The sequence below is a fragment of the Mustela nigripes genome, chromosome 4, assembly GCF_022355385.1.
Source record: "Mustela nigripes isolate SB6536 chromosome 4, MUSNIG.SB6536, whole genome shotgun sequence".
In the NCBI taxonomy this organism is placed as follows: domain Eukaryota; kingdom Metazoa; phylum Chordata; class Mammalia; order Carnivora; family Mustelidae; genus Mustela; species Mustela nigripes.
The window spans coordinates 109,143,742-109,163,942 of record NC_081560.1 but is presented as its reverse complement, the minus strand read 5'-3'; the positions used below and the strand labels follow the sequence as shown (position 1 = coordinate 109,163,942).

The 20,201-nt window shown below is 41.3% G+C and overlaps 1 protein-coding gene across 1 annotated transcript in view; it reads right to left on the bottom strand.

Moving 5' to 3' along the window:
• Window positions 1-4,683: 4,683 nt before the first annotated feature.
• The window catches only part of RBM34 (RNA binding motif protein 34), a 19,739-nt gene continuing 4,221 nt past the window's right edge, over window positions 4,684-20,201 (bottom strand). Inside the window, exons 4-11 of the mRNA XM_059395789.1 lie at window positions 19,949-20,180; window positions 19,154-19,213; window positions 17,923-17,966; window positions 11,419-11,502; window positions 11,198-11,261; window positions 9,561-9,600; window positions 9,219-9,337; window positions 4,684-5,026 (exon numbers count right to left, since the gene is read on the bottom strand). Of these exons, the coding sequence (XP_059251772.1) occupies window positions 4,745-5,026; window positions 9,219-9,337; window positions 9,561-9,600; window positions 11,198-11,261; window positions 11,419-11,502; window positions 17,923-17,966; window positions 19,154-19,213; window positions 19,949-20,180 (925 nt within the window). The 3' untranslated portion in view covers window positions 4,684-4,744. The remainder of the gene's footprint in view (window positions 5,027-9,218; window positions 9,338-9,560; window positions 9,601-11,197; window positions 11,262-11,418; window positions 11,503-17,922; window positions 17,967-19,153; window positions 19,214-19,948; window positions 20,181-20,201) is intronic.

Below are 20,201 nucleotides of genomic sequence, written 5' to 3'. Positions count from 1 at the left end.
TAACCCTTGGAGCAACAGCAATGGCTCTTACTCATGGTGAATCCCGCTTTGTGCTGAGTCGCCTCATGGGGGCTGGCCGGGCCAGGAAGACCCAACAGTGTGGTTAGAGGGTTGGGGCTTTTGATCCGTGTGATATCCCTGGAGAGGAAGGGGATTGGAGGGAAGGAGAGAGGGAGATGGAGTTGAATTTCATGGCCTGCATAATGAAACCCAAATAAAAACTCAGGACCCAGAAGCGGGTGCGTCTTCCAGGTTGGCAATACTCTGTGTAGTGTGCCATGTGCAAGGAGGGTGAGGTGTTATGACCACTGGGAGGTGACAACAGAAGCTTCAAGTGTGGGACACTCCCAGACCTCTCCCTATGCGTCTTTCCCTATGGCTGGTTTGGTTTGTATTTTATTTTATTTTATTTTATTTTATTTTGCCATAGTAAAATTGTAATCCTAAGTGTAACATGTTCCTGGGGTACCTGACCGACTCAGTCAGAGGAATGTGCAACTGGATCTCCCAGTTGTGAGCTCCAGCCCCACACTGGGTGTAGAGATTACTTAAAACTTAAAAAAAATAAGTGTAGGGGCACCTGTGTGGCTCAGTCTGCCTTCAGCTCAGGTCATGATCTCAGGGTCCTGGGATCATGCACAGTGTTAGGCTCCCTGCTCAGCAAGGGAGTCTGCTTCTCCCTCTCCCTCTGCCCTTCCTCCCCCAGCCCCCTACCAGATACCAGACACACCACTGCTTGTGCTCTCTCAAATAAATAAAATCTTTAAAAAAAAAAAAAAGTGTAACATGCTCCAGAATTGTCTTTATAAATTGTTAACCCTGAAGGAGTAGTGGGAACCCCCTAATTAGTCGCCAGCTGGTTAGAAAAGCCAGCTTTCTGACCTGGAAACTCCCCCACCCCCCCACCCAAATTTTTATCTGGCGTCTGAAGGAAGTCTTATAGGAAGCTGTGCTCTCTGTGCTCTTAACCTATGAAGTCTGGCCTAACTCGGTAGCTGGTGTCAGAAGTTATTGCAAGTGTACTTACAGAAACATTCAGAAGCCCTAACCTAGTCCAGGAGTCCAGGAAGACCTGCTTCAGTGATGATGAACTTGAGACCCAATGGAAAACTGGAAATTGGATCGAAGGTACGAATGCTTTGCCTAGACTGGGGTAGAGGAGGGAGAAGTGTGCGGAGATGCATTATGTTCCAATGCAAAGAAAATAACTAAGATGTACACAGAACAGAATAACACAGAAAGCTTCTCCTTATTCAGTGCAAATGTACATTCTCATTATTCTTGTTCCAAAACATTGCCAGTGAACCTCAGCTGTTAGTATATCCCAAGCCTCAGGTGTGCTGGAACAAAAGAGACTTGTCCAAGGCAACACAGAGGACATGAGGCCTAGCATTCCACTCTTGAAAACTTGAACAGACTACATTGCCATTAGATTAAGACTCCTAGGTGGCTCAGTTGATTAAGTGTCTGCCTTTGGCTTGGGTCATGATCTTGGGATACAGGAAAGGAGCCCCGCATCAGGCTTCCCATTCAGCAAGGAGCCTGCTTCTCCCTCTGTGCCTCCCCCTGCTCATGCTCTCTCTCTCTCTCTCCCCCTCTCTCCCTTCCAAATAAATAAATAAAATCTTAAAAATATATAGATAGATTTTGACTCCTGAATGAACAAACAACTATCCCTGTGTTATGCACGGTAAACATGAGGTAAATATTCAGGTCACTCCTATGAGGTAAAATATACCAGGAACCACGCTTATAGAAAGCACAGTTGGAGCAAGATTTGTGCCTTGTTAGCCCTTAATGGCTCTACATTTTAAAAGCCCTGTTGTACAACACAAGCACAGAATCCTCAAACATTAACAGTATGGAATTTCCACACTTGTTTGTGAGTCAAATCATTAGTGAGTTGTAATACCCTTAGTGGATCATAACCAGTCTTTTTAATAAAATAGAATTTAAAGTATCCAAAAGCAGAGCATCTGGCTCTTGGTTTCAGCTCGGGTCACAATCTCAGGGTCCTGGGATCAAGCCCGGCATCAGGCTCCCCACTCAGGAGGGAGTCTGCTTGAGATTCTCTCTCTTCCTCTGCCCCTCTCCCTGCTCATGCACTCACACGCAGTCTCAAATCAATCTTGAAAAAATTACCTATTTATATATATAAAAACATGAAAGCAACCTGTATAGTAAGGACCCATACTGCCACATGCAACTTATGTCAGTTAAATATATCCATGTTTGTACTGGTTGCAAAGTAAAGTTAAAGCTACTACAGATCATAATCAAAAAGTATGAGAACACTGTTCTAGTCCATGCCCCTTACTTCACCAATCAAGATATTTAGATATCTTGATATTTACTTCACCAATCAAGATATTTAGCTAAAGAGGCTGACAGGCTTGTCCAAGGTCTTGCACACACAGTCACAGAGCTGGGTCAAGAACAAAATGCCCCTACACTCCAGTCCAGGGCTCTTTACACAAAAACCTAGAGACCAAAGGAGCACTCTATGTTAAAGACTGAAATCATACAAATTTATATGTACACTATAAATCATACACAACATAATGGACACTAATAAACACTGTAAGATACACACAAGAAAATTTATATACCATATATGGTCTCCATCTACAGTGATAGTCTATATAGGCAATGCATCTTTATGTAAGTCTAACTGGAAATACATGCAAAAATGCTCAAGATGACCAATTAGTATTTATTGAACCATATTTATGAAAAACTAGATTCTAGGGGCGCCTGGGTGGGCTCAGTGGGTTAGGCCGCTGCCTTCAGCTCAGGTCATGATTGGGGTCCTGGGATCGAGCCCCACGTCGGGCTCCTTGCTCGGCGGGGAGCCTGCTTCTCTCTCTGCCTCTGCCTGCCTCTCTGCCTGCTTGTGATCTCTGTCTCTCTCTCTCTCAATCTCTGTCAAATAAATAAATAAAACCTTAAAAAAAAAAAAACTAGATTCTAAGCATCATAGGGGATGCCAAACAGGAAATATCCAGTCTCTGGATATAGGAAAATAGAGCTTGATTTTTACAATTTACCGGTTTTTTTTTTTTTTTAATATTTTATTTATTTACTTGACAAACGGAGATCACAGAGAGGCAGGCTAAGAGGCCGGCAGAGAGAGGGAGGGGAAGCAGGCTCCCTGCTGAGCAGAGAGCCCGATTGCAATTTCTCTGATCTGATTCCGGGGCTTGATCCCAGGACTCTGGGATCATGACTTGAGCCAAAGGCAGAGGCTTTAACCCACTGAACCACCCTAGTGCCCCTACAATTTGTTTTCAAGACCCATTAGGTTTTCCTGGTGCTGTGGCCAAAAGAAGTATTTTTTAGTAATCAGTAGTAACTCACTGTCCCTCAATCCCCTTATTCACCTGATAGACAGGACATCATAGATTCTGCCTGCCTCAGAGCAGCACCCCTGGATTTCTCCCACTCCTCCCACCTGGGCACAGATGCAGCTTGGTGAGATTTGTGAGATGGGCAGCAGCCATAGCACGAACTTGAGCCCCAGGGGAATGCACTGATTCTCTCTCCCTTGTTGAATTTTATACTTTGTGACTTAATTACCATATTTTATCAGAAAATGCCCCGTAAATGGATTTTTTTTGAAGGAGTCTTTCATTCTACTGTGTCATACTAATTTAAGAATCACAAGTTTTCCTGGGAAAACATTTTTTCAAATTAAAAAACAAATAAAAGTAGAAATCTTCTTGATAGTTTGCAAAGGACTTCAGTAACAATTTTAATTACTGGTTAAAAAGTCAAAGCAACTGGGGTGCTTGGGTGGTTCAGTGGGTTAAAGTCTGTCTTCAGCTCAGGTCATGATCCCAGAGTCCTGGGATCGAGTCCTGCATCGGGCTCTCTGCTCAGCAGGGAGCCTGCTTCCCTTTCTCTCTCTGCCTGCCTCTCTGCCTACTTGTGATCTCTGCCAAATAAATAAAATCTTAAAAAAAAAAAAGCAACATTTCATATAATATTCTTGGGTTGGTTTATTACGAGGTTGCTGAAAGAAAATAAAAACCCACAAGTCCACTTTTCACAGGTTCAAGAGAAAGGGGGAAAAATTAGTAGCTATTATATAACAGCCCTTAAAACCCTTTCTTCTTAGGGACTGGGATTTGTATTTGATCAGTATTTCATTCAACTCTGTCTAGGTCCAGTCAGTATTAAGGTATGTGTGTATGCTGTGTGTGTGTGTGTGTGTATATATATATAATTTGCTCACTTTAGTCTCCTCCCAAATAATTCTCAAAATAGCCATCTGAAATGTTAATTACATATTTCTAACTTAAACTAATATATAACCACTAACTTACACTAATACATAACCACTAAAATTCTAAGTGTTTACCCTAAGTCTAAAATCTTTAAAACTATACATATATCAGAAAGCAACAGATATAATAAGGACCAGTACTGTCATGTGCAACTTTCATGTCAGTTAAATATATCCATGTTTGTATTGGTCACAAAGTAAAGTTAAAGCTACTACAACAGATCATCATCAGAAGAATGAGAACACTGCTCTAGTCCATCAGCAGAAACACATAATCATTGGTGACTAATCTGCCTACATTTTAAAACAAAGGCTTCAAAGGTGTTATTATGATGTGAACAGACTGAACAGGTTTCCACGTTTCACACGCACCATCCATAAAAAACTCTGAAACTCAATTCATGGTTTTATCACAATTTATTACCAGTACTCAGTAGGAACAAAATAATCTTCAGGTGATTACTTCTGTTTTTTCTGTTTCTTAGCTTGTCCACTTTTCTTTTGTCCTTTCTTTTTCTTCTTAATGAGAACAGCTTTTTCTCCAATAAACAAACTTTTAGAAGGTCCGACATTTTTTGAAGCAAAATTAAGTCCCTGCTTATTAGGTTTACTGACATTCTTCAAGCCGGGATTTGAATTTGATTTTAATTTTTCTTTATTAACAGAGCGCATGACTCGGAGTTTTCTTCCCATCAGTTCAGAATTATTTAATTTCAGAGCAAGATGAACAGCATCTGTATTCTGCAATAAAAATTAATATATTAATTTCCACTAGAAATTCCTCTGCAAAGGAACTACTAAAATTGTGACCTGAATGGATTAGAACAATTTTCCAGCTTGCCCATAGACTTCTATTTCCATCTCAATGAGAGCCAATCCCCTGGGTTACACCAGCTGTGCTTGAAGTGCTGTTTTCATCATGATCCTCACGGAGTCTTCCCCAAGGAAGCACTCAACTGCCATGTCACAACCTGACAGGCTTCATCTTTCTCACTGTAAAAGGGGAGTTTTGGCCAATGATCTTGGTTACATGCAATCTTTTAAACCACTGAACCCTCCCCCCCCCAACCCACAGGCTCTTTCTGCAGAAGCCCCACGGTATTAGCTGACTTGAGAGAAGGGAACAGTCTCTGAGATGTTCAACTAGATGCCTTACAGCCCTCTGTTTAGAGAGTAACAAATTCTATTACTCTTTTATTGTAACATAAAACCACTAAATGCTAACAGTCCTGAATATTCATGAAATTTTTGTTAAGGACTTCACCACCTGTCAAGTAAGAGTAGACAGCAGAGAGACAGGAAGTTTACTCCAACGCAGTCAAGACAGAAACAAAAGGCTATGCCCACCTCTGTCAAAAGCTCTCTGGTAATAAAACACAGCAAGAGTACTAAACATGGCCACATCTCTTTGATGAGGGAGCAGAAGGCAAACTGAGGGCAAAGCGCAAGCCGACACCTAGCAACCCAACCCCCATTATCCCCAGTAGGATAACTGTGAGATTCCTCAGGTGTTCTTGGTTGCCCTTAAACTAAGGGAACGCAACCCAAGGAATGGGAGAAGATATTTGCAAATGACATCTCAGATAAAGGGCTGGTATCCAAGAACTATAAAGAACTTCTCAAACTCAACACCCAAAAACCAAATAATCCAGTTAAGAAATGGGTAGAAGACATGAACAGACACTTCTCCAAAGAAGATAAATGGCTAACAGACACATGAAAAAGTACTCAACATCACCAGTCATCAGGGAAATACAAATCAAAAGCATAATGAAATACCACCTCACACCAGTTAGAATGGCAAAAATTAACAAGATAGGGAACAACAAATGTTGGCAAGGATGTGGAAAAAGGAGAACCCTCTTACCCTGTTGGTGGGAATGCAAGCTGGTACAGCCACTCTGGAAAACAGTATGGAGGTTCCACAAGAGGTTAAAAATAGAGCTACCCTATGATCCAGCAACTGCATTACTGGGTATTTACCCCAAAGATACAGATGTAGTGAAAAAAAGTGACACATGCACCCCAATGTTCAGAGCAGCAATGTCCACAATAGCCAAACTGTGGAAAGAACAGAGATGCCCTTCAACAGATGAATGGATAAGGAAGATGTGTTTAATAAACACAATGGAATATTACACAGGCATCAGAAAGGATGAATATCCACCATTTGCATCAATGTGGACAGAACTGAAGAGGGTTAAGCTGAGTGAAATAAGTCAAGCTTGGAAGGACAATTATCATATTTCACTCATATGTGAAACATAAGGAATAGCATGGAGGACTACAGGGGAAGGGAGGGAGAACGGAATGGGAAGAAATCAGAGGGAGACAAACCATGAGAGACTCTGGGCTCCGAGAAACAATGTGAGGGTTACAGGGGGTGGGGTGGGGAATGGGGTAACAGGCACGTGTTGTGATGAGTACTGGGTGTTACACACAAATAATGAATCGTTGAACACTATATCAAAAACTAATGATGTACTATATGCTGGCTAACTGAACATAATAAAAAAAAAGAATAAAAACTAAGGGAAGGGGAAAACAAATGGTTAACTGAGATCACAGGATATGAGTGTCCATCGGTTTATAAATGTCTTAGTCATTCACAAAGAGCATCCTTATCAACAGCCTAACTTCCAGAGACCCATGGATTCAGTTTCCTGGAGCCCTAACATCACCCTCCCCTCCACAGTGATGTGGGAAACAGAGGCAGAAGGGAATGTAAATAAAATCAAATTTGTTTTTAACCTGCAACCTACTGACAAATACTTGGACAGGCAGAAGATAACATTCCTCCAGGGAACTCTCAACTACATTAATGTTAATGCCTCACTAGAGGGAAAAATAAACTTCCTTAGCTTGATAACTGCCAGGCCTACAGGATCCTGGGAGTCTTCTTTACCATAATAAAGTCCTTTTGGACACCTCCCTTTGTCCTTTCCTCCCCTAACTCCCAAGTATTTAATCAGCTACCTCTCACACTTAAAATGCAGTCCTTTCAGGCTTCCAGTCCCTTGCTTTCATAAGATCACCTTTCTGCGCCAAAGACATCTCAGGAATTCCTTCTTTGCTATCAGCACTGCATCCCAACACCAACATTCCAAAAACTATGGGGCTCAGGCTTTTCATCTGGACTCCTAGCTTCAGAGCAAGCTTGGTGAGTGCTTTCTCTTCTCTTCCTTTACTCTCACTTCAGAGGTTTTATTTTTATTTTTATTTTTTTTAAGATTTTATTTATTTATTTGACAGATAGAGATCACAAGTAGGCAGAGAAGCAGGCAGAGGGAGAGGAGGAAGCAGGCTCTCTGCTCAGCAGGGATACGGGGCTCGATCCCAGGACCCTGGGATCATGACCTGAGCCGAAGGCAGAGGCTTTAACCCACTGAGCCACCCAGGCGGCCCTCACTTCAGAGGTTTTAAAGGAGTACAGTCTAACTGGAACACTTCCATTGCTCAGGCAATCCTTTAGCCTGTGGCTACCTTACCAGGAGGAGAAAGCCCACCTTTTGGCTAGAAGTTAGTACCCTGGTGGAAACCTGATGCCTTCTCTTTATTCCTGTCCTCCTACAAAGTTGTCTGTCTTGGGCATGGGACAGCCACCTCAGTGACTAGCACGGCTGCCAATCTCAAGACCGATGTGAGGTTTCCTCCCCATTGGTCTAAAGTGATCAGGTCCACATCTGTGGTCTAGCAGCTTCTGGCCCGACCACCTCCACCGGGAGCCATAAGAAACCAATACCCGACTGAATTAAAACCCAACTGGGGAGATTTCCTAGAGAAGCTGGCTCTAAAGACTACGTGTGTTAGAATGTCACTTAGATCATGATCGATGTCAGTCTTTCCTGTTCTGTCACTGTCCTCTACTAACTACTTAAATCATAAAATTGGATAATTTCCCCTTGAAAAATTGGTTTTCTAGTGTTTTCCGTGGGTCAAAAACAGCGGGTTCTTCATACAGCAAGGCAAACTTAGTCCATACACCAGGCCTAGGATGCATCTGGTCACGTTTTGCGACCGGCCTGCCTTCATGATAAGGCAGGATAGTGATCAATAGTGATTTCCATTTGAGGGACACCTCTGGTAGCTTTGACACCTGGAACCTCTGACACACCCTGTGCGGGCTGCCACCTGGGAGCCAGCTGAGGTAGGGGTCAGGTTTGCAAGTTGTCTGTGCTTTGTCTTCCACTTGCCTTCTGCTCCCTGATCATCTTGACCTAGTCGGTAATAGCCTATTGGGAATCTACCCTAAAGAAGTAATCAAAATCTGCCAGCAAATATTTGAAGAAAAAAACCAACCACTCCAATTTCATTATTACAGGGAAAAGGGAGAAGGTTGCAAATTTCCAACATCAAGGAAAAGACAGTATAAATTATTTTACATCACTCGATGGAACGTACTCACACAATAGAAAACAACACAAAGCAGGTTGCAAAATGTGCTATATGTTCACAGATACAAGTTCAACTATATATAAGACACAGAACCTGAAAGGAAACGTATTAATGTGTGCTTGTAGGGGGAAGAAAAACTTAAGTGCCATCAAGTATTATGTATCTTCTAATAATAATAGGCATGAAACACTGGGTAATAGCTAAACATAACCAACTTTGTATAAACACTAAAATTTCCTTCTACCTGCATGAACTGTCAATTCTTGGAAGGAATGTCCTTCCAAGACATTCCTTAATGTCTTAATGTCCAATAGCGAAAACATTATTTAATAACATTACTATGGAAAAAAGGGAACTAGCAAGGCTTTTGGGGAGGTGCAACCACAGGAACAATTCTCTATTATGGCAGGTATGAGTTCAGGTTTCTGAAGATGGAATCTGAACGTGATGGTGACCGTGATGTCTGAGTGATGAAAGAGCAGTGACAGCCTGTCCAGCACATTTCAGAGGACAGTGACAATGCACTAGTCTCCCATACCTCAAAGAGCACATAGCCGAACCCTCTGCCGACTCCAGTAACTCGGTCTCTCACAATCCTTACTGCCACAATACTCCCACAATCCAAAAAGTGTTCCTCAACTGCAGATTCTTCAATTTCTAAAAAAAAATTCAACCAAAGTGCAAGTAAGGACAGGATCGCCTTAGAAAAAGCTGAAGATGCTAAATAATATAGCAAATTAATATAATATAGTTAATAGAGCAAGCCCCATGAAAATCAGTCAAGTTAACATTCTATGCTTTTTCAAGTTAGTCTTAAAACATTGTTTACTCTGTTATTTTAATGATAAATGGGTACTTTTATTGGTTTAAACAAACTTACTGTATGGGAGATTCCCCACAAATACTGATCTCTTGTCTCTCTGAAACATAAAGAGGGTTGATAAAAATCACTGGAGCAGAAAATGGAAGTCATCCTAAAATTCACTCTTGCCCTCACCCCCCTATCTGACTGGTCTCCATCTCCTGAAATAACCACACACCAGTCCCGTTTGATTGTTTCTTCCGTCTTCCTGCCCGAAAGTGAGTGAGCATTGGAGGAAGGAGCTTTCTGTTCACACTTTGCACTGACACCTGGCAGTGCTCACAAAGGGCGTGCTAGACTGGCCAGCTCTCTCCGTGCTGGGCTAAGACAGCAAGTATGTTAGGCTTTGCCAGCCATGTGATCTCTGTTGTAACTCTCCCCTCTGCCTGTCACAGCACATTAACACATAATCTGATGGGTACAGCTGTGTGCTAATAAGACTTTATTTAAATTAACACAGGCTGCGGCGCCTGGGTGCCTCAGTCGTTAAAGCGTCTGCCTTTAGCTCAGGTCATGATCCCAAGATCCTGGGATCAAACCCAGCATCAGCATCAGCATCTAGCTTCCTGCTCAGCAGGAAGCCTGCTTCTCCCGCTCCCACTCCCCCTGCTTGTGTTCCCTCTCTCTCTGTGTCTCTCTCCCTCTGTCAAACAAACAAATAAATAACACAGGTGGCAGATGGATCTGGCCCTCAGGATGGGTCAAGGATCAAAGCCAGAGAGGTCTACCAGACCTTGGTCATTTCTCAGCTAGGTCACTGACACCCAACTCTGATTCTGTGCTGAGCTCTTATAACGCAGCCTTCATTCACTGTGAGAGACCTTTGTAAATTGCAAATCTCCTGCATTTAAACCTGTGGGACTGCTCCTGGACAAAATCCAGACTCCTCAGCATGGTGGACCACAGTCCTCATGATCTGGCCCCTCCTACTTCTCCAGTAGCAACTCTTACTGCCACTTCTCCTCACAATCTACCTGCTAATAACTGTATCAAGCTCTTGCCGTTCCTGAAGCAAATTAAGTTTCCGCCCCCACCACATCTACTGTTTAAAATTTCTTGGGCCTAGGTAACACTGACTCATCTTTCAAGTCTGACGGAGCTTCTGTTCTCCTGAAGCCTTCCTTTGTCCCTTCTTGCTGGCACTTCCCCAAGTCAAGCGTCCCATTTCTAAGCTGACAAAGCATCTTGTGTATTTATTATAAAACAGCCCATCTGTTTGTCTTCACCTCTAACTTCTAAAGGACTTCACCTCTGAACTTCTAAAGGACTGAGACTATATATATGCATCAGCCCTGCATGCCTGACACCGGGTAGAGACTCAAAAACAGTTTAAGGAGCAGTTGAACTTTCTTGATCTCAGTACATGAAATAAGGTGCTGGCCCTGATGGTCTCCAATCCCTTGCAGGCTACCCCTCTCTGATTACTTGATCTGGGGTAGGGGGGCAGGGAGAACTGTGCTCTCAGAAGCTGTTGACTGAGGTCCCTGTGCCACTCTGGGCCCCAACGCTGTGACCACACAGGGCAAAAGTGTTTCCTTCTCGGCTTTCCTTACACTCACCGCTGATTCCACTCCTCTCTTAGCAAAAGCTCAGAAGAAAGCATTTCTCCCTCTGAACTCTAGTGAAGTTCTTTAAACAACTCCAGTACCACTTACAGATGAAGTCTCGGATGCAAGGTCAACTCTAATCCGAAATCCATCTGCAATTAGGGTGCCATTTCTGCATTACAAATATGAAGGGGGAAGAGGGCCGTTAAAAATGAGCACAACTACGAACTGTAATATTCACTCTAAAGTCAAACCAAAGAATAAAGCACGTGTGCTCAGACATACTCAAACACAATCATTCTGCTTAAATCTAGAAGAAGCGAAATTACCTTTTCAATGCTTTTGTAGCAGCGCTCTCGTCCTTAAACACTACATAAGCATTAATATTTTTCTGATCAGGATGAATTTTACGTCTGCACAACAAAAAAAAGACAATATGAAATCTGTTAATCTCAAAGTCACTAAAACAATACGGCTTGTTTCCTACTCACTCTCAATGAACACATATGACAAGAATTCCGGGGGAAGTTTTATATCTTTTAATAAATCTTTGATAACAACTCAAAAAATAACACACAACTTTATACATGTCACCTGTGCCTTATTCATCACTGATCACTGTGAGAGAGTGAGAAGGCCCCCGTGCCATGCTATAAAGCTAGGAATGAGAATCTTAGATGCAGCTCTGCACCTAACACACATGTAAACAGATGTGACAGCTAACTTGACCTGTCCTTTTTACGGCTAAATGGAAACTACACAAACGTGTTCAGCTTAGAGAAATATTAAAGATCAATATCCTTGCGGCCATTACCCACTCCAAAGCCTCTGTCTGTGCCTCCCCTCCTTCAAAGGTAACTACCACCCCAACTCTTACAGAAACCATTTCCTTGTGTGGCTACACAGTTTTACCATTCAAGTATGTATTCCTTTATTTTATTTTGTTTTGTTTTATTTTATTTATTTATTTTTAAAATATTTTATTTATTTATTTGACAGAGAAAGAGATCACAAGTAGGCAGAAAGGAAGGCAGAGAGAGAGGGGGAAGCAGAGTCCTTGCTGAGCAGGGCTCGATAACAGTACCCTGAGACCATGACCTGAACCAAAAGGCAGAGGCTTAACCACTGAGCCACCCAGATGCCCCACTTCATTTTATTTTTTTATTTGAGAGAGAATGAGCCAGCAAGAGAAGCAAGGGGAGGGGCAGAAGGAGAGAGGCAGACTCCCCACTGAGTGGGGAGCCTGATGTGGGGCTCGATCCCAGGGCCCAGAGATCATGACCTAAGCCAAATCTAAGAGTCAGACACTCAACCACCTGGGCCACCTAGGCGCCCCTGTGGGGTTCTCCTTTTCTCTCTCTACCTTACTGGGTTTTGTTGAGTGCAAGCCCACAGTATAGTTCAATGTGTAGCTCTGTCCTCCCTATTTCCTGGCAAACTGGTAGTCAGATCCAGAGGTTTGATGGGACTCAGACTGGACCCCTTTGTCCGGACTGGAGGTAGTGCTATGTTCTTTCAACGGGAAGCACGCTGTGACTGGTTTTTACTCTTCTATAAAAGAGTACTCTGCTGTAATGACAGCAGCTATAGCTGTTCCGTGCCTACACCCACTAATTCACTAGGTTTGCAGAAAGGTCACATAATTTAGATGTGAACAATCAGCAAAAAGGGTCTAGTAATGATCACTGATTCTCTCTGAAGCCAAGGACCTACTATCTTTGAAGTAGCAAAAATGCTAAAAAAACCAAATGAGTACCATCAAAAAAGGTACTGGGAAATGTCAGGGCATTTCTCCTGGCATTCTGTAATAATATGCTACACTGAGAGTTTTACATTGATAAAACCAGCTACAGTTTACTGAATGCTTCATACCGGGTACCATGTTAGACATTTTATGTATTTCATTTAATCTCACATCTCTTGACATGGGTGTTACTTTTCTGATATTATGGATAAGAAAGTTGAAGTGCCGTGATCACAAGGCAAGGAGTGGCCAGCCTAGGACTTAAAACAAATCTAGCTGACTCAGAGAGCTCTTCCTTCAGTCCTGCAACCTGGTAACATCCTAGTCAGCATGTCCTAGGGCAATCCTAGTGTTGTAATGTTTGCATCCTCCCCAAATTTGTAATGTTGAAATCTATTTAATGCCCAATGTGATGGTAACAGAAGGTGACACCTTTGGGCGTTGCTGAGGTCATGAGGGTGCAGTTCTCATGAACAGGACAAGGGCTCTTAAAAAGAAACCCCACAGAGCTCTTAGCCCCTTTTTTATCTTACAGCTTAACATTTTTATCTTACAGCACAAAATGTGCGGCACAGTGAGAAGGCACTGGCTACGAGTCAGGAAGCTGACCCTCACCAGAATGCAGCCATGCTGGCATCCGATTCTCTGACCTGCCAGCCTTTGAAACTGGGAAATTTCTTTTGTCTGTAAAGCCATTCAGTCTGTGCCATTTTGTTATCGCAGCCTCCACGGACTAGGACAAACCCCAAGACAACCTAAATGGAAAATGACTTTAAAACTCTTAATTGTACTGTTACTTTGTGATAAAAGACCCTTACATAGCACAGGGAATGAAGAGGGCCAAGAATGCAATACTGCCCCTTTCTATGTGGCAAGAACATGTTTTGTATCAAGGCTGATGATTTAAAAACACTAATGACATTTAGAGTTCTACTTCTACCTAGAAGATAGAAAGCCAGGAATAGCATCATTCCCACCCTAACAGTAAGAAGCCAGACATCCTACGACATTGTGACTTTTGTTGAAGTCATCAGAGCTGAAGACAAAGGGAAACCAAGCAGCCTGAAAGCTAAGGAAAGACAGGCCCATCAGAGAGAGGAGGCAGCTCTGGCTCACAGGACAGGTGACAGACAAGCCAACTGGACCAATTTCAGCTAGGATTTAATAATTGCTAAAGCCTAGTGTGGGCTGGGCCTGAAATGAATCTCTTCAATGCTGCCAACCCAGGGACGCACACCCACTAGCAGTCTCTGCTCCACTGGCCTCTGCCGGTGTCCCCGGGAATGACGGAGGGCAGGCGAGAGCCCAAAACAACCACGGGGTGTGGGATGCAGAAGAGAAGAGCCAAGGCTCCCGTGGGAAGGGCACAAAGACCCACCTCAATTCTCCCTGCGGAGAGGGAGAAGCTGCTGGGGCAGAGGCAACAAACTCTGTTACCCCCAGAGTACCTATCGCAGGGCAAAGAGTGGGAAATGTTCTCCAGCACGAGACCCACCAAAGGCACAAGACAGTGTGGCTGCCACAGGAGGGAAGGCCAGCTGGGTGTGCACAGATACACAGATATGGTTTGCCTGCATATGAAGCTGAACCAGGACAACAGAGAACCCCGCTACCCGCAACCAGACCACCCAAAGACAGCACTCTCTACATTGGATCTTCAGTAAAATTTAAAACTTTTGCTCTTCAAAAGACACCCTTAAGTAAGTTAACCACAGGCTGGGACAAAATATCCAAAACATATACACATCAGAAAAAGGTCTTACGGGGCGCCTGGGTGGTTCAAGTGGGTTAAAGCCTCTGCTTTCGGCTTAGGTCGTGATCCCGGGTTCTGGGATCGAGCCCCACATCGGGCTCTCTGCTCAGCAGGGAGCCTGCTTCCCCCTCTCTCTGCCTGCCTCTCTGCCTACTTGTGATCTCTTTCTCTGTCAAATAAAAAATTAAAAAATTAAAAAAAAAAAGAAAAGAAAAAGGTCTTACATCCACAATAAAGAGCTCTATACAAGTCACGGCACCTGGGTGGTTCAGTCGGTTAAGTATCCTGATTTCCCATCAGGTCATGATCTCAGGGTTGTGAGACTGAGCCCTGTATTGGGCTCCACACATGGAGCCTACTTAAGATTCTGTCTCCCTCTCCCTCTACCCCTCCCCACTCTCTAAAAAAATAAAAATTAAAATTAAAAAGACAACCTGCCAGAAAATGGGTAAAATTTTTGAACTGACACTTCTCCAAAGACTAGATACAAACAGCCAATAAGCCCAAGAAAAGACACTCAGTATCTTCAGTCATCAGCAAAACAGAAATTGAAACCACATGACAAACCTTCTAAATGACTAAATTCAATGACTGACAACAAGTGTTGCTGAGGATGTGAAGCAACTGGAGTTCTCACACAGCTGGTAGAATGTGAAACGATGGGACCACATTGGATATTAATCTGGCAGCTTCTGAGAAAATCGACATATACCTACCACAAGACCCAGCAATCCCACACCTCCAGATACTTTAGGAAGAAAAATAATTTGTACACCAATGTTGTTAGAACCTTTATTCATGACAGCCCCAACCTGGAAATAACCTGAATATTCATCAAACTGGTCACTGGATGAACACCTTTTGGCATAGCCACACCATGGAATACTACTGGTCAATTAAAAAGAAAATAAAAAAAAGAACGAGCCACAGAACAACCAACAGTAGGAACGAATCTCCAAACCATCATGCTGAGCAAAAGAAGTAGGTAAGAGTACCTCCTACATCATGAGTCCATTTACATAAAATTCTAGAAAATGCAAACTAACAACAGAGACAGGGAGAGGGTCAGTGGTTGCTTGGGGATGGGAGGGGGTGATGATACGCAGAGTGATGAAGTAGTCAGTATCTTGAGTGTGGCAATCACTTCATGAGCACATACATATGCTTAACCCACAGAATTGTAGATTTTAAAGATATGCAGTTTATTGAAGATTAAGTTATATCTTAATGAAGTAGAAACACAGCTAAAAGAATTGACTATATGAAAAGAAAAGTATGTTTTACATGGCAAAAATCCTCCAAGCAAAAGAGCAACGGAAAATATTTGTTAAATCACTAAAGGCTAATTTCCTCAACATTCCACATCAGTGAGAGACAATTCAACAACAACAAAAATGGGCAAATGAGAGTAACAATTCAGATAAAAAGACACACAAAAGACTCCTGAATATATGAAAAGATGCCTGCTCATAAGAGAAATGCAAATTACAAGTATCACTTTTCAACTATCACTGAAAAGCTCAAAAACATACATTTGTAAAGGGAATACACATAGGTTACCAGAAATACACATAGGTTACCATCTCTGAGATAGCAGTCAAAATGACAAATGCAAATACCCTTTTGGCCAAACAATTCCACTACTAGAAGTTTATCCTAGAGATAATTCTCGCATGTACAAAATCACATGCAAACAAGGTTATTCACTCAAGCATTATCTGTAATGGCCACAAGACCAGAAAAACACCTCAATGCCCACGAGAGGAGAGTTTGTTGACACAAGTTATCATATACCCTACAGAACACAGAGATGCTCTGAAAAATAGGGAAGCAATTTTTACACTGATAAACTGATCTTCAGTTTACAATAAGTGGAGAAAAGGAAATGTGGAGTATACATACTGAATACCATTGTGTCAAAAGTTATGTGTGGGGGGAAGAACGTATATGTGTATCAACTTGTACATGCATAAAACATCTCTAGGAGGTTATACAAAAAAGTAAGAATAACAGCTGCCCGCAGCAGGAAACTGGCATAGGGAAAAGGTCTAGGAGAGAAACTTTTTACTGCATGTGCTTTTTTGTTTGTTTGTTTTTCAAAGTAGGCTCCATGCCCAGCATAGAATCCAACGCAGTACTTGCACTCACAAGCCTAAGATCAAGAGTTAGACTCTTAACTGAAAGGTTAAGGTGCCATGAAAGTCTATTATTTAGACTCTCATGGCACCATGAAAGTCTATTATTTAATACAACTATACCTATAGATGTAATCTGTATACTTATTAATATATCTATATCTAATACATACAACTCTGCTTGTAAAATCCACTATTTCATGTCCTTAGGAGAAAAACACCAACATTAGGGATTAATAGGAAACCCTGCACAGAACTGAAGGCAAATGAGAAATAAAGGTTGAATACTTTGAACTTACATGTTATAATTCAATTATATTTCAATTTTTAAGATTAATGAGAAATAAAGGAGTAGTAAGGAAACTTGAATGTCTTATCCTTGGCAGCAGGTAGATAGAGAGTAGGGGAAAATCCCCTGAGAATATGAATCACAAGCCAAACTATCAGCATGGTCCCCAAACCCTCAGAGAGCTTGAAGTGGTCTTGGGCTGGCAGTACCCCTAGGTGACTGACAGACACAAACATTCTCTCTGGGAAAACCTGACCAGCCAACAGCAACTATGGGGCATTCCTGATTTTCAGATACACCCTGCTTCAAAATGTTAAGATATGGGAAAATGTGTGCCTTAGAACTGACAAAATACAGTATTTATGATTTACACTGGAATAGCTAGGCACTAAACTTTCTTTTTTTTTAAAGATTCTATTTATTTATTTATTTATTTGACGAGAGAGAGAGAGAGAGAGAGAGAGAGAGAGATCACAAGCAGGCAGAGAGGCAGGCAGAGAGAGGGGGGAAGCAGGCTCCCCACCAAGCAGAAAGCCCCATGCGGGGCTCGATCCCAGGACCCTGAGATCATGACCCGAGCCGAAGGCAGAGGCTTAAACCACTGAGCCACCCAGGTGCCCCGGCACAAAACTTTCTTACTCTCTTCCAAACACTATGCTCAATTAAATGTCCTTGAAATTTCTCCTGGCACATTTTTCTAATAAGTTGTTTTATAATACTTTCTGTCACTCTACCATTTCTGTTAAGGCTTAAAGACAAACATTTGAAAGTTTATATGCTATTACAAATATAAGAAAATGGTCGAGTACAATGTCTTACCCAAATATAAAAACCCATGAAAACATGATCTCAACTTTTAACCAAAATTTAAGAGAGTTTAAAACTACTCCCTTTTTGTAATTATAAACTTACTTTATTGCTGCCAACTTTTTGGACAAAGTTCCCTCTGCTGGAATCTTTTAAAAGAGGAAAAAAAAATGAGTATTAAGGAAAATTTATTATTTGAAATATTACTTCAAATTAATTGTATTTTAATTCATTGAATTCTAAATATCTTATTCTGATGTGATGTGATTAAAAACATTCAAGGGAAATACTGCATCCTCTCCTAACGTTATATGAACAAGACCTGGTGGCTTAAGACAAAATCTTCCAGTGATAGAGGGCCATATTCAGATTTCATAGTCATTAACCCTCCACCTAGATGGAAGTAAAAAGAATGTGCCCTCCAACTGTGTCAGATGATTCAAGGAGCCTCTGGTCATGAGGAAGCACTGAAGTTGAAAATACATATGAAAAATATAAGGAAAACATTTATAAAGTAAGTTGGAAAAAGGCAACATTTCTAAATTAATATTTTATGATAAATTCTACAGGATTTTAAATATACTGAACTAAATTGGTAAATAATGTAAAGACATATTATTTCATCCATATGCTAAGAGTTGATATGCTATATGCCAGCTGGCAAAACAAAACAAACAAAAAAAACACCACCAACAACATGGTATCTTTAATTGGCCAAATAGGGGAAACCCCCTTTATATTCAAGCTCACTTACCTTCAGTCATATACACTATTCCTTTAGTACTACCTAAGAATGAAGGAAAAACCTGACCAGGGTTTTTCTTTTTTTTTAAAAGATTTTATTTATTTATTTGACAGAAAGAGATCACAAGTAGGCAGAGAGGCAGGCAGAGAGAGAGAGGAGGAAGCAGGCTCCCTGCTGAGCAGAGAGCCCGATGTGGGACTCAATCCCAGGACCCTGAGATCATGACCTGAGCCAGAGGCAGTGGCTTAACCTACTGAGCCACCCAGGAGCCCTGACCAGGGTTTTTCCCTGACAACTTTATGGAAGAGATGGAAATTCAAGTCAACAACTCTGTCAGTGATGTTCTGGAAACAAAAGTCAAATATCCACCCTCCAACAGCGGTATCATTTCACTATGTGAACTCACTAAATTATGAAGAGTCCAAGTATCAATACTATATACTGAGAACACTTCTTCTCTTGGGCTAGATTTGGACCTATTGACTCAAAAGACTGTGTTTCTCCACGTCACTAATACCAACATGTTAATATGTCTGACTTAAATGCAATACATTTTAAGATTTGCAACTTCATGGTGGTGAAAACACATACCAGAGAACGAAATCGTACAGATTCTATTTGTCCATATTCTCTGAAAAATGACTTCAGCTTCTAAAACAAAAAAGTATACATATACTTTAGTTTACTTTCAGAACATCAAGTAAGTGTTATATAAAAGATTGAGAAGTAATCTGATAATTATCTTATCTGATAATCTTTTACTGCCAGGTTTTATTTTAAGAATATTTCAGGAAAAAATGACTATTCAGTTGGAAGACAAAAAAATTCTTCTGAAATTTATACATATGCACATGTGTATACATATATATATTCATAAAAACACAACTCAAGTAATTGTTACTACGCATAAGGTACACAACACTTCTGTCCTTCAATCTTTACCACATGTAAACTATAAAAGTAAAGGGGTTTATTTTGGGTTTAGTGACCCCCACACAATGGAAGAAACTGAGGATATATTCATTCATTTATACAACATTCATTGAATGTCTTGCTATGCACTAGGCACAATTTCAGGTTTATATTCTAGTTACATGTAACAGAAGAGACAGTTGGAAGAAAGAAAAAACTGGGATAGAAGGCCACCACAACACATCAAGTAAGATTTACAAAAGACTGAATCAGGGCAGTGACTATGAAAATGGAAAGGAGAGGATGGAATACTGGAATCAATCCATAGAATGATTAATGTAGTCATTTTAATGAAGTTAAATGTTAGTAATTATTAATTATGCACTTATTCAATAAAGGAAGAGTATCAATAAAGAGTAAACAAAGTTTGATTAATGTCTCTGAATCTTTACAACATGCAGGTTACACACTTACCTTCTTGTTACATGTGACAGGCAAATTCCCAACAAACACAGTTCTCTCATTCTTTAATCTCTCCTCCTCTTGGTTGATTTCAATTTTCTTCCTTTGATTTACAACTGTGTGATCTACATCATCAAGTACTTTTTTATCTGCTACTTTAATACCAGATTGAGAATTACTCTTTTTTTGTTCCTGTTTTTGATGAATTTCTTCTTCTAAATCAGCACTTGCTAGAGCATTTTCCCTTCACGAGGCAAAAAAAAAA